The sequence below is a fragment of the Mobula hypostoma genome, chromosome 2 (assembly GCF_963921235.1).
Source record: "Mobula hypostoma chromosome 2, sMobHyp1.1, whole genome shotgun sequence".
NCBI classification, from domain to species: Eukaryota; Metazoa; Chordata; class Chondrichthyes; order Myliobatiformes; family Myliobatidae; genus Mobula; species Mobula hypostoma.
This window is the reverse complement of record NC_086098.1, coordinates 86346821-86359256: the sequence shown is the minus strand read 5'-3', so window position 1 is coordinate 86359256 and position 12436 is coordinate 86346821. Positions and strand designations below refer to the sequence as shown.

General features: G+C 44.8%; 1 protein-coding gene across 3 annotated transcripts in view; it reads right to left on the bottom strand.

Annotated features, from left to right (window-relative positions):
• The window catches only part of epm2a (EPM2A glucan phosphatase, laforin), a 30613-nt gene that overhangs the window by 12620 nt on the left and 5557 nt on the right, over positions 1-12436 (bottom strand). For all 3 annotated transcript variants that reach the window (XM_063039880.1, XM_063039872.1, XM_063039889.1), the window contains exon 2: positions 11026-11200. In XM_063039880.1, coding sequence (XP_062895950.1) covers positions 11026-11200 — 175 coding nt within the window. The remainder of the gene's footprint in view (positions 1-11025; positions 11201-12436) is intronic.

Sequence of the window (12436 nt, the reverse complement as noted above, 5' to 3'; positions counted from 1 at the left end):
ATCCCACTTGCCTGCATTGCTTCCATGTGCCTTCCATGCGTTGCTTTTTCAAGTTCAAGTTTATTGTCATTCAACCATGCACATGTATAAAACTAACTGAAACATCGTGCCTCTGGGTTTGCAAGGTGCAAAACACAGCACACATGGTTACAATAAAGCACAATACAGTCACAAGATAATATTAGCACAAGTCCCTGAGTGGCATGGCCTGTTAATGCATGGGATGTTGCCCTGGAGCCATGAATAAACACACAGCAGTTCCTCATCTCACGCTGGGTCAACTGCAGACGAAGGTAATCCGGTTTCTTTTCCAGGGAGCAAACACGGAAGAGCAGCATTGACAGGGGTTTTATCCCAACGAGGATTCCAGTGCACTCTCTCACACCACTTCTGGCACCTCCTCTCCTGGGTGGGTGTAACAGGCAACGCCTGGTCCTTGCAATAACCCAAGGCTACGCAGCTTCTTAAATGTTATTGCTCTTGCCTCTACCACTTCCTCTGACAGCTCATTCCAGATGGGAAATGTGAAAAGTGTATCCTTCAAACCCATAAACCTCCTCAATCTCACTTAAACCTAGGCCTTCGCATGGGAACCAAACTCTGGCTATCTATGTATCTAAAAATTTTGTATACATTTATCATGTCAACCCTCAACTTCCTTTGCTTCAGGGAAAATATCCCCAGCCTATCCAATTTCTCGTATCACTTAGCACTCCAATCCAGGCACAACCTGGTGAATCCCGTTCAGCACCCTCTTGCTGAATCACATCATCCTATACTGTGACAAGCACCTTACAATGGAGGATAAAGCGTATCCTTTAGCTGCAGTGCAAACTTGTGAGCATTTAATAAGTCCAAGTAAAATTTATTACTAAAATAAGTATATGTTACCACATACATGAGGAAATCTGCAGATGCTGGAAATTCAAGCAACACACACAAAAATTGCTGGTGAATGCAGCAGGCCAGGCAGCATCTCTAGGAAGTTAATAAATAGTCAACATCTCAGGCTGAGACCTTTCATCAGGACTGGAAAGGGAAGGGGAAGAAGCCAGAATAAGAATGTGGAGGGAGGGGAAGGAGCTCGAATGTGATAGCCAAGCCAAGCGGGGGGGGGCGCGGGGAAGGGGGATGCAGTAAGAAGTTGGGAGGTGTTCGGTGGAAAAGATAGCGAGCTGGAGAAGAAGGAATCTGATAGGAGAGAAAGGGAAGCAGGAGGGGAACCTGGGGGCAGGGGGTGGGGGGCTGATAGGCAGGTGAGAAAAGGAGAGGTAAGAGGGGGCCAGAGTGGGGAATTGAAGAGGGAAGGGGTAGGGGGGAAAATTACCGTAAGTTGAAGAAATCAATGTTCATTACTTCCTACAAAGCAAAACCTAGCGTCATAAATATTTGTTTTTTTATTTACTCTTCTGTCTATATTACGATGTATTGCATTGAACTGCTGCTGCTAAGTTAACAAGTTTCACAACACCTTCCTGATTCAGATTCTAAATGTCACTGATGGTTCACGCCCAGATGAGCGCAATGCTTTTAAACTACGTCGATGTGAATCCTTGCAGCATCCAGTGACTGTGTGATCTCCTGTCTCGGAGGCCGACATCAGAACATCTTTCAACAGGGTGAACCCTCACAGACCTCAGGCCCTGAAGGTGTACCCCCTGTTAGGGCTCTGAAAACCTGTGCCAACCAACTGGTGGGAGTGTTCAAGGACACATTCAATCTCTCACTGCTGCAGTCTTAGGTTCCTTCAAAAGGACGACAATCATATCTGTGCACAAGAAGAGCAAAGTAAGCTGACTCAGTGAATATTGCCCAGTGCCACTCACACCGGCCGTGATGAGGTGCTTCAGAGATTGGTCACAGTCAACACTTGCCTATCAAGGCCCTGGGCCTGCTGCAATTTGCCTATCGCCACTATCGGTCGACAGCAGATACAATCTCACTGGCTCTCCATTTACGTCAGGCCACTGTTAAATGACAACAGCTCAGCATTTAATACAATCATACCCTCATTTCTAATCAAAAAACTCCAAAACCTAGGCCTCTGTACCTCCCTCTGCAACTGCACCCTCGACTTCCTCACTTGAAGACCACAGTTTCGGCATTTCAGAAATAATATCACCTCCCCGCTGACAATCAACACTGGCAACACCTCAAGGACGGGTACTTAGCCCACTGCTCTACTCTCCCTACACTCACAGCTGTGTGGCTGGACACAGTTCAAGCACCATCTATAAATTTGCTGATGACACAACTATTGTTGGCAGAATTTCAGAGGGTGACGAGAAGGCGTACAGGAACAAGATCGATCAGCTGGTTAAGAGGTGTTGTAGCAACAACCTTGCACTCAGTGCCAGCGAAACGAAGGAATTCAGTGTGGACTTCAGGAAGGGTAAGTCGAGGGAACAGACACCAGTCCTCTTCGAGGGATCGGAAGTGAAAAGGGCAAACAGTGTCAACATCTCTGAGGATCTGAATGGACAATGAATTCATATACACCTCCCCAGTACTTCTCCCCTCTCTTTTTGCACTACTTAATTAATTTATTTTTTATATATATGTCTTTATATATACGTAATTTATAGTTTTTATTACTACATATTGCAACGCACTGCTGTTGCAAAACAACAAATTTCACAACATATGCCAATGATATTAAACCTGATTCTGATGCCATCCGGGTGAGGTTACCCAGATAGAATAGGAGGTATTGGACCTCCAACCTGAGAGTGGCCTCATCGTGGCAGTAGAGGTAGGAATGGAATTAACATGGTCAGCTACAGTACTGGGAAACCCTTCTTTTTGTGATAGAGTGAAGGTGGTCGACAGATTAGTTGTTTCTCAAGGTGCTCAGTGCCAGTGCTAATGCTTGCTAATTTTTTTTGCCGGTGTGATTGTTGCTTGCTGCCGCTTATGCGCGGGAGGGAGGGGAGCTGGCGGGGGGGGAGAACTTTGGGGTTCTCACGTTTAACTGTCGATCATTCTTTGGGGTATTTCTCTGCTTTCATGGATGTTTGCGAAGAAAATGTATATTGTATACATTTCTGTGACATTAAATTCGACCTTTGAACCTTAGGCCCTTTTATTGCATTCCCCCTTCATTTACTGAAATATATTTTATTTGCACCTTGTTTTCTGCCAAATTACAATACCTTTTACTTAACCTGTTTAAGATAGTATTTTAGCTAGTTGTGTTTGCTCTTCCGATCTATGACCTTTACCTGTAACATTCTTTGTCTTTGCTCCCAAAGCTGAAGCAGTTTACATAGTTGTTATTGCTTCTCCAGATGCCTTACTCTCCAGAACAAGGTCATACAGTGTTTCCTTCCTCACTGGAGCCCCAGACAGTTTGACTGAGAAAATTATCCAGTATCGCACCAGATAATCAGTCTCCTGCAGCACCTCTGGTTTGTTAGCCAATTCCAATCCTAACATTTTAAACTGAGCAACACACACAAAATGCTGGGACTCAGCAGGTCAGGCAGCATCTATAGAGAAGAATAAACAGTCGACGTTTCGGACTGAGCCCTTTCATCGGGACTCAAGCTACTAATCTGAGAATCTGAGTTACTGATACAGGAGACCAGTTATCTGGTGTGATCATCCGGGCATCAGACAGGAGGTACAGATATATTAGAGTAGACAGCCAGTACCTTTGTCCAGGGTTGAAATCTCTATACCAGAGGGTACGCATTTGAGGTAAGAAGGAAGCAAGTTAAAAGGAGCAAGTTTTTTTTTCATTCAGTAGTTGGTGCCTGAAACGCACTGCCTGAGGAGGTGGCGGAGATGAGTATGATAGGAGCAATGAAGAATGCACTGCCTGTGGTGGTGGCGGAGATGAGTATGATAGGAGCAATGAAGAATGCACTGCCTGAGGAGGTGGCGGAGATGAGTATGACAGGAGCAATGAAGAATGCACTGCCTGTGGTGGTGGTAGAGGCAGGTGCATTAGGGACTTGCAGGAGATGTTCAGGTAGGCACATGAAGGTGAGGAAAACAGATCAATGTGGACATAGTGTAGGCAGAAGAGATTAGTTTTGTTAGCCATTTGATTACTAATTTACTTGGTTTAGCACAACATTGTGGGTTGAAGGGCATGTCCCTGTGTTGTGTTGTGCTGCATTGTTGTCTCTGAGTTGTACTGTTCTTCGTTCTAAGAGGATAATGCATTCATATCCATCATGTTCAGCACCTATCCCACACTTCCTTACCAAAACACTTCCTCACCATCTCTATAAATCTCAAGATGAGGCAAAATCTGAGGACACCCTCAGAAGCTGGCACCCCAGTGCACTTTTTAGGTGGAGTTTCAGAACAGAGCATAGAACACAATGTTGTGCCAACTCTTTAACCTACTCCATGATCAATCTAACCCACATATAGCTCCAATTTTCTATCACCCATGTGCTGATCTTAAATGTCCCTACTGTATCTGCCTCGACCACCACCTGGGCAGCATATTCCACACACTCACCATTCTCATCTACCTTAAACATCCCCCGCCACACTTAAAATTGAGGTTCAAAGTTCAAAGTAAAATTTATTATCAGAGTACATACTTGTCACCACATTCAACCCTGAGATTCTTTTTCTGTGGGCATACTTAGCAAATCTATAACTGTAAACAGGATCTGTGAACAACAAACTGTGCAAATGCAAATATCAATAAATAGCAATAAATGACTAGCATGAAATAACAAGACAGATAAAAGAGTCATTAAATGAGTGGGGTTATCTCCTTTTGTTCAAGAGCCTGATGGTTGAGGGGGAGTAACTGTTCCTGAAGGTGGTGGTGTGAGACCACACCTGGAGTATTGTGTGCAGTTTTGGTCTCCAGGGTTAAGGAAGGACATCCTGGCTGTGGAGGAGGTGCAGCGTAGGTTCACTAGGTTAATTCTTGGGATGTCCGGACTGTCCTATGCAGAGAGGTTAGAGAGACTGGGCTTGTACACGCTGGAATTAAGGAGATTGAGGGGGGATCTGATTGAGATATATAAGATTATTAAGGGATTGGACAAGATAGAGGCAGAAAATATGGTCCAGATGCTGGGAGAGTCCAGTACCAGAGGGCATGGTTTAAGAATAAGGGGTAGGTCATTTAGGACAGAGTTGAGGAGGAACTTCTTCTCCCAGAGAGTTGTGGAGGTGTGGAACGCGCTGCCTCAGAAGGCAGTGGAGGCCAATTCTCTGGATGCTTTCAAGAAGGAGCTAGATAGGTATCTTATGGATAGGGGAATCAAGGGTTATGGGGACAAGGCAGGAACCGAGTATTGATAGTAGATGATCAGCCATGATCTCAGAATGGCGGTGCAGGCTCAAAGGGCTGAATGGTCTACTTCTGCACCTATTGTCTATTGAGTCCTGATACGCCCTTTCACATTAGCCATTTCCACCTTCAGAAGTCGTCACTGGCTGTCCACTCTTTCTATGCCTTATATCATCTTGTACACCTCTATCAAGTCACCTCTTATCCTCTTCACTCCAAGGAGAAAAGATCCATCTCGCTCAACCTATCTTCATAAGACATGCCCTCTAATCCAGGCAGCACCCCAGCAAATCTCCTCTGCACCTTCTCTAAAGCTTCCACATCCTTCAAATAACGAGGCAACCAGAACTGACGCAACATTCAACTTGCACTCTATCAACTTGCCTGACAACTTTGAAAGATCTACGGACACGAGCCCCAAGATCCCTCTGATACACTGCACTGTTTAGACTCTTGCCATGTACCCTGTATTCTGCCTTCCAGTTCGACCTTCCCAAGTGAATCACTTCACACTTTTCTGGATTGGACTCCATTTGCCAATTCTCAGCCCAGCTCTGCATCTTGCCAATGTCCTGTTGTAACCTATGATGTGGATGAAATTCCAGAAGTTATGACCAATTGCTGTGTAAATTTGTTGGTAAAACATTGCAATTGTAGACAAATATTTATCCAACAATAGACTGAAAATTAAAGCATCTTTTGCATTGAGAAAGCAGAAGTTTCTGGAAATTTGATCAGGACTCTATTTCTCAATCAATATGCCAATGGTGCAAAAAGTTTATTAAAACAAGTTGGTTTGATTGTGGTTAATGAACAGCAAGTTGGATGTGACCCTAGATTAAGATTAAGGCATCTGTCAGTCTTGCGAGACCATGGAACTGCGCCTGGAAAGTCTTCACTCTCCAGGGCGCTGGCCTGGGCAAGGTTGTATGGAAGACCAGCAGTTGCCCATGCTGCAAGTCTCCCCTCTCCACGACACCGATGTTGTCCAAGGGAAGGGCATTAGGACCTATACAACTTGGCACCGGTGTCGACGCAGAGCAATGTGTGATTAAGTGCCTTGCTCAAGGACACAACACGTTACCTCGGCTGGGGCTCGAGCTCACGACCTTCAGGTCGCTAGTCCAATGCCTTAACCATTTGGCCACGTGCCCACACGTGATGTGTCCCAATATCAGCAATAACCAGGTTTGAATCATGAAAAGATAAGGATGTAAGATTCGACTGAAGATAAAGATTAAACATCGGCTTTATTTGTCACATGAATATCAAAACATACAGTGAAATGCATCGTTTGCATGAAATCAAATCACGGTTTGATCTGGGAGCAGCTCAGGAGTGTCAACACGTTTCCAGTGCCAACAGGGCACGCCCACAGCATACTAACCCTAACCATAAACACACTTCCAGTGCCAACAGGGCACGCCCACAGCATACTAACCCTAACCATAAACACACTTCCAGTGCCAACAGGGCACACCCACAGCATACTAACCCTAACCATAAACACACTTCCAGTGCCAACAGGGCACGCCCACAGCATACTAACCCTAACCATAAACACACTTCCAGTGCCAACAGGGCACGCCCACAGCATACTAACCCTAACCATAAACACACTTCCAGTGCCAACAGGGCACGCCCACAGCATACTAACCCTAACCATAAACACACTTCCAGTGCCAACAGGGCACGCCCACAGCATACTAACCCTAACCATAAACACACTTCCAGTGCCAACAGGGCACGCCCACAGCATACTAACCCTAACCATAAACACACTTCCAGTGCCAACAGGGCACGCCCACAGCATACTAACCCTAACCTGTTGTTTGAAAACAGCGCTAAGTACAGCAAAGGCTATTGGGTCAGATGATGGATCAAGCGATGCAAATTAGCATTCTCACACTAAATGATATAGTACAGTTACAACACAGGCATCTAACTGACGAGAAAAATTGTGCAAGGATGTCCGGCTGACAAAAACAGATTAGAAACATAGAAACATAGAAAATAGGTGCAGGAGTAGGCCATTCAGCCCTTCGAGCCTGCACCGCCATTTATTATGATCATGGCTGATCATCCAACTCAGAACCCCGCCCCAGCCTTCCCTCCATACCCCCTGACCCCCGTAGCCACAAGGGCCATATCTAACTCCCTCTTAAATATAGCCAATGAACTGGCCTCAACAGTTTCCTGTGGCAGAGAATTCCACAGATTCACCACTCTCTGTGTGAAGAAGTTTTTCCTAATCTCGGTCCTAAAAGGCTTCCCCTCTATCCTCAAACTGTGACCCCTCGTTCTGGACTTCCCCAACATTGGGAACAATCTTCCTGCATCTAGCCTGTCCAATCCCTTTAGGATCTTATACGTTTCAATCAGATCCCCCCTCAATCTTCTAAATTCCAACGAGTACAAGCCCAATTCATCCAGTCTTTCTTCATATGAAAGTCCTGCCATCCCAGGAATCAATCTGGTGAACCTTCTTTGTACTCCTTCTATGGCAAAGATGTCTTTCCTCAGATTAGGGGACCAAAACTGCACACAATACTCCAGGTGTGGTCTCACCAAGGCCTTGTACAACTGCAGTAGTACCTCCCTGCTCCTGTACTCGAATCCTCTCGCTATAAATGCCAGCATACCATTCGCCTTTTTCACCGCCTGCTGTACCTGCATGCCCACTTTCAATGACTGGTGTATAATGACACCCAGGTCTCGTTGCACCTCCCCTTTTCCTAATCGGCCACCATTCAGATAATAATCTGTTTTCCTATTTTTGCCACCAAAGTGGATAACTTCACATTTATCCACATTAAATTGCATCTGCCATGAATTTGCCCACTCACCTAACCTATCCAAGTCACCCTGCATCCTCTTAGCATCCTCCTCACTGCTAACACTGCCACCCAGCTTCGTGTCATCCGCAAACTTGGAGATGCTGCATTTAATTCCCTCATCCAAGTCATTAATATATATTGTAAACAACTGGGGTCCCAGCACTGAGCCTTGCGGTACCCCACTAGTCACCGCCTGCCATTCTGAAAAGGTCCCGTTTATTCCCACTCTTTGCTTCCTGTCTGCCAACCAATTCTCCACCCACACCAATACCTTACCCCCAATACCGTGTGCTTTAAGTTTGCACACTAATCTCCTGTGTGGGACCTTGTCAAAAGCCTTTTGAAAATCCAAATATACCACATCCACTGGTTCTCCCCTATCCACTCTACTAGTTACATCCTCAAAAAATTCTATGAGATTCATCAGACATGATTTTCCTTTCACAAATCCATGCTGACTTTGTCCGATCATTTCACCGCTTTCCAAATGTGCTGTTATCACATCCTTGATAACTGACTCCAGCAGTTTCCCCACCACCGACGTTAGGCTAACCGGTCTATAATTCCCCGGTTTCTCTCTCCCTCCTTTTTTAAAAAGTGGGGTTACATTAGCCACCCTCCAATCCTCAGGAACTAGTCCAGAATCTAACGAGTTTTGAAAAATTATCACTAATGCATCCACTATTTCTTGGGCTACTTCTTTAAGCACTTTAGGATGCAGACCATCTGGCCCTGGGGATTTATCTGCCTTCAATCCCTTCAATTTACCTAACACCACTTCCCTACTAACATGTATTTCGCTCAGTTCCTCCATCTCACTGGACCCTCTGTCCCTTACTATTTCTGGAAGATTATTTATGTCCTCCTTAGTGAAGACAGAACCAAAGTAATTATTCAATTGGTCTGCCATGTCCTTGCTCCCCATAATCAATTCACCTGTTTCTGTCTGCAGGGGACCTACATTTGTCTTTACCAGTCTTTTCCTTTTTACATATCTATAAAAGCTTTTACAGTCCATTTTTATGTTCCCTGCCAGTTTTCTCTCATAATCTTTTTTCCCCTTCCTAATTAAGCCCTTTGTCCTCCTCTGCTGAACTCTGAATTTCTTCCAGTCCTCAGGTGAGCCACTTTCTCTGGCTAATTTGTATGCTTCTTCTTTGGAATTGATACTATCCCTAATTTCTCTTGTCAGCCACGGGTGCACTACCTTCCTTGATTTATTCTTTTGCCAAACTGGGATGAACAATTGTTGTAGTTCATCCATGCAACCTTTAAATGCTTGCCATTGCATATCCACCGTCAATCCTTTAAGTGTCATTTGCCAGTCTATCTTAGCTAATTCACGTCTCATACCTTCAAAGTCACCCCTCTTTAAGTTCAGAACCTTTGTTTCTGAATTAACTATGTCACTCTCCATCTTAATGAAGAATTCCACCATATTATGGTCACTCTTACCCAAGAGGCCTCTCACGACAAGATCGCTAATTAACCCTTCCTCATTGCTCAAAACCCAGTCCAGAATAGCCTGTTTGTGGGAGGAAACGAGAGCATCTGGTGGAAACCCACACAGTCACATGGAGAACATACAAACTTCTTACAGACAGTGATGGGGATCCAATCCTGATCGATGATTGCTGTAAAGAGACTGCGTTAACTGGCAGGCTATCGTGCCACAACACTAGAAAAATTAATAAATTATATTAGGCGTAAAAGCGCAGATTACATGGAAGGGAAACAATCACTGAGCAGCAAAGTTAAACATTTTAACAGGGAATCAAAAGTTCAGAACAAGTTTGAAAGTTGAGCGCTAAGGGCCTAACGAACATAAAGGTTACAGTGTTGACGATAGATATTGTGTATCAATGGTGTGAGAGTGAAGGAACAGGACACTGATTGGCTGCTCTCCTCTTTCACCATTGACTGTAATCATGTCTAATCTGTAACTTGGCACCAAAACCCTTTTCCCTATAGCTCTTAATATCTTTAGTAAAAAGAGATCATTCAGAATCAGATTTCAGATTAACATGGCAGCAGTCCTGTTGGTGGAAGGAGGGGTTCCATATTTGTAGAACACTACAGCACAGAAACAGGCTCTTCAGCCCATCAAGTCTGTGCTGGCCTGGTTTTCTGCCTAGTCCCATCTACCTGCACCTGGACTGTAGCCCTCCAAACTTTCATCCATCTACTGATCCAAACTTCTCTTAAACTTTGCAAATAATAACATGAAATAAAAGTACCGGAAGATTGAAAGGAAATAAAAGCTGGGAAATGCCCTCGACCTAAGTCTACATCCCACCATTTTAAAAGAGGTACCTGTAGACATAATTAAATCGTTAATTATAGTCGTTCAGAATTTGATAATGTTCTATATTGGTTGTGTTTTGGAAGATGTAGACTATTCAAGAATGAATAGCAAAGATCCCCTGGCTGGGAACACTGTATCTGTATGGTGAAGAACAGGGCAATGGGACACTGAGTAATTCACAAATGATTTGCCACACTCATTATGGTTTTCTGAGAGGAATATCGTAGTCATAAAGTGCTACAACACAAAAACAGGCCCTTCAGCCCATCTAGTCCATACCAATCTGTTACACGACCTCTTCCCATTGACCTGCACCTGGCCCACAGCCCTCCATACCCCTCCCATCCATGTACCTATCCAAACTTCTTTTAAATGTCTCAATCAAACCTGCATTCACCACTTCCACTGGCAGCTCATTCCACACTCTCACCACCCTCTGAGTGAAGACGTTTCCCCTCAGGTTTCCTTTAAATATGTCACCTCTCACCCTTAGCCTACCGTATGACTTCTAGTTCCAGTCTCAGCGGAAAAACCTGCTTGCATTTAATCTATCTATACCCCTCATAGTTCGGTATACCTCTGTCAAATCTCCTGATTCCCTTGCACTCGCTTTGTACCTGGAGTAGTGCATGGCCTGGTGGTCAGCGATGCGAAAGTAGAAATCAGTGGTATGCTTCATCTCGTTAGTACACCCACTCTCCTCAATGTAATGTCCGACTGGGTGACAGTAAACGTCACCCACCAAGTTGCTCTCGTCGTATTCGCAGCACCGATCGTGATGAGGCCCACTTCCTAGGATGGAGAAAAGGAGATCAGTGGCACCTCAGTAAGCAGCTCACTTTTCAGAGGAGGCAACCCCTATAAGACCATAAGACATAGGAGCAGAATTAGGCCATCTGGCCCATCGAGTCTGCTCCGCATTCCAACATGGCCTATACCCTTAGCTCTTGACTGGGAAACAAGAGTGTGGGCATTCACCCTATCAGTGTCTCTCATGATTTCATACACCTCTAAAAGATCAACTCACAGTGTCCTCCACTCCAAGAAATAATGTCCTAGTTTGTCTAACCTCTTCCTATAACTCTGTCCCTCAAGTTCTGGTAACATTCTTGCAGTTTTTTCTCTACTCTTTCCAATTTAACAGCAAAGTGACCAAACTGAACACAGCCCTCCAAGTGTGACCTCACCAGTGTCCTGTACAACCACAACATGATCTCTCAGTTTTTATACTCTAAGTCCTGACTGTTGAGGGCCAGCATGCCACAAGCCTTATTCACCACCCTGTCTACTAGTGACACCACTTTCAGGGAACCATGTACAAATCGATCTCTGTGCTCTACAACACACTTCTGAGCCCAGCTCTTCACTGCGGAAGTCCTACCTTGATATGGCTTTCCAAAATGCAACACTTCAACACTAACTGAATTAAACTGCATTTGCCACTTCCTTGGCTGATCAATATCCCCCTGAACTTTTATAACTATCTTTGCTCTCCACTATACCAACTATTTTAGTATGATGTGCTAACCATGCCTCGTACACTCTCATCGAAATCATAGAACAGTACAGCACAGGACTGGCCCTTAGGCCCACGATGTTCCGCTGACCCTTTAATCACTCCAAGATCAATCTAACCCTTCCCTCCAACATAGCCCTCCATTTTGTAGGTAAGTCTAGAGGAGCTGTCAATGTCAGAGTTGTTTTGTTTTACACACAGAGAGTGGTAGATGTATGGAATGTGCTGTCGAGGGTGATGGTACAAGTAGATACATTAGACTCTTAAGACAGGTACAAGGATGATAGAAAATGAAGTCAATGTGAGAGGGAAGGGTTAGATCGGGGGTTCCTAACCTGGGGTCCACAGACACCTTGGTTAATGGTAGGGGTCCATGGCACAGAAAATGGTTGGGAACCCCCGTGTCAGATTGATCTTGTAGTAGGTTAAAGGGTTGACACTACATCATGGGCTGGAGGGGCTGTACTGTGTGGTACTGCTGCCATCAGGAAGGTGGCACAGGAGCCATAGGT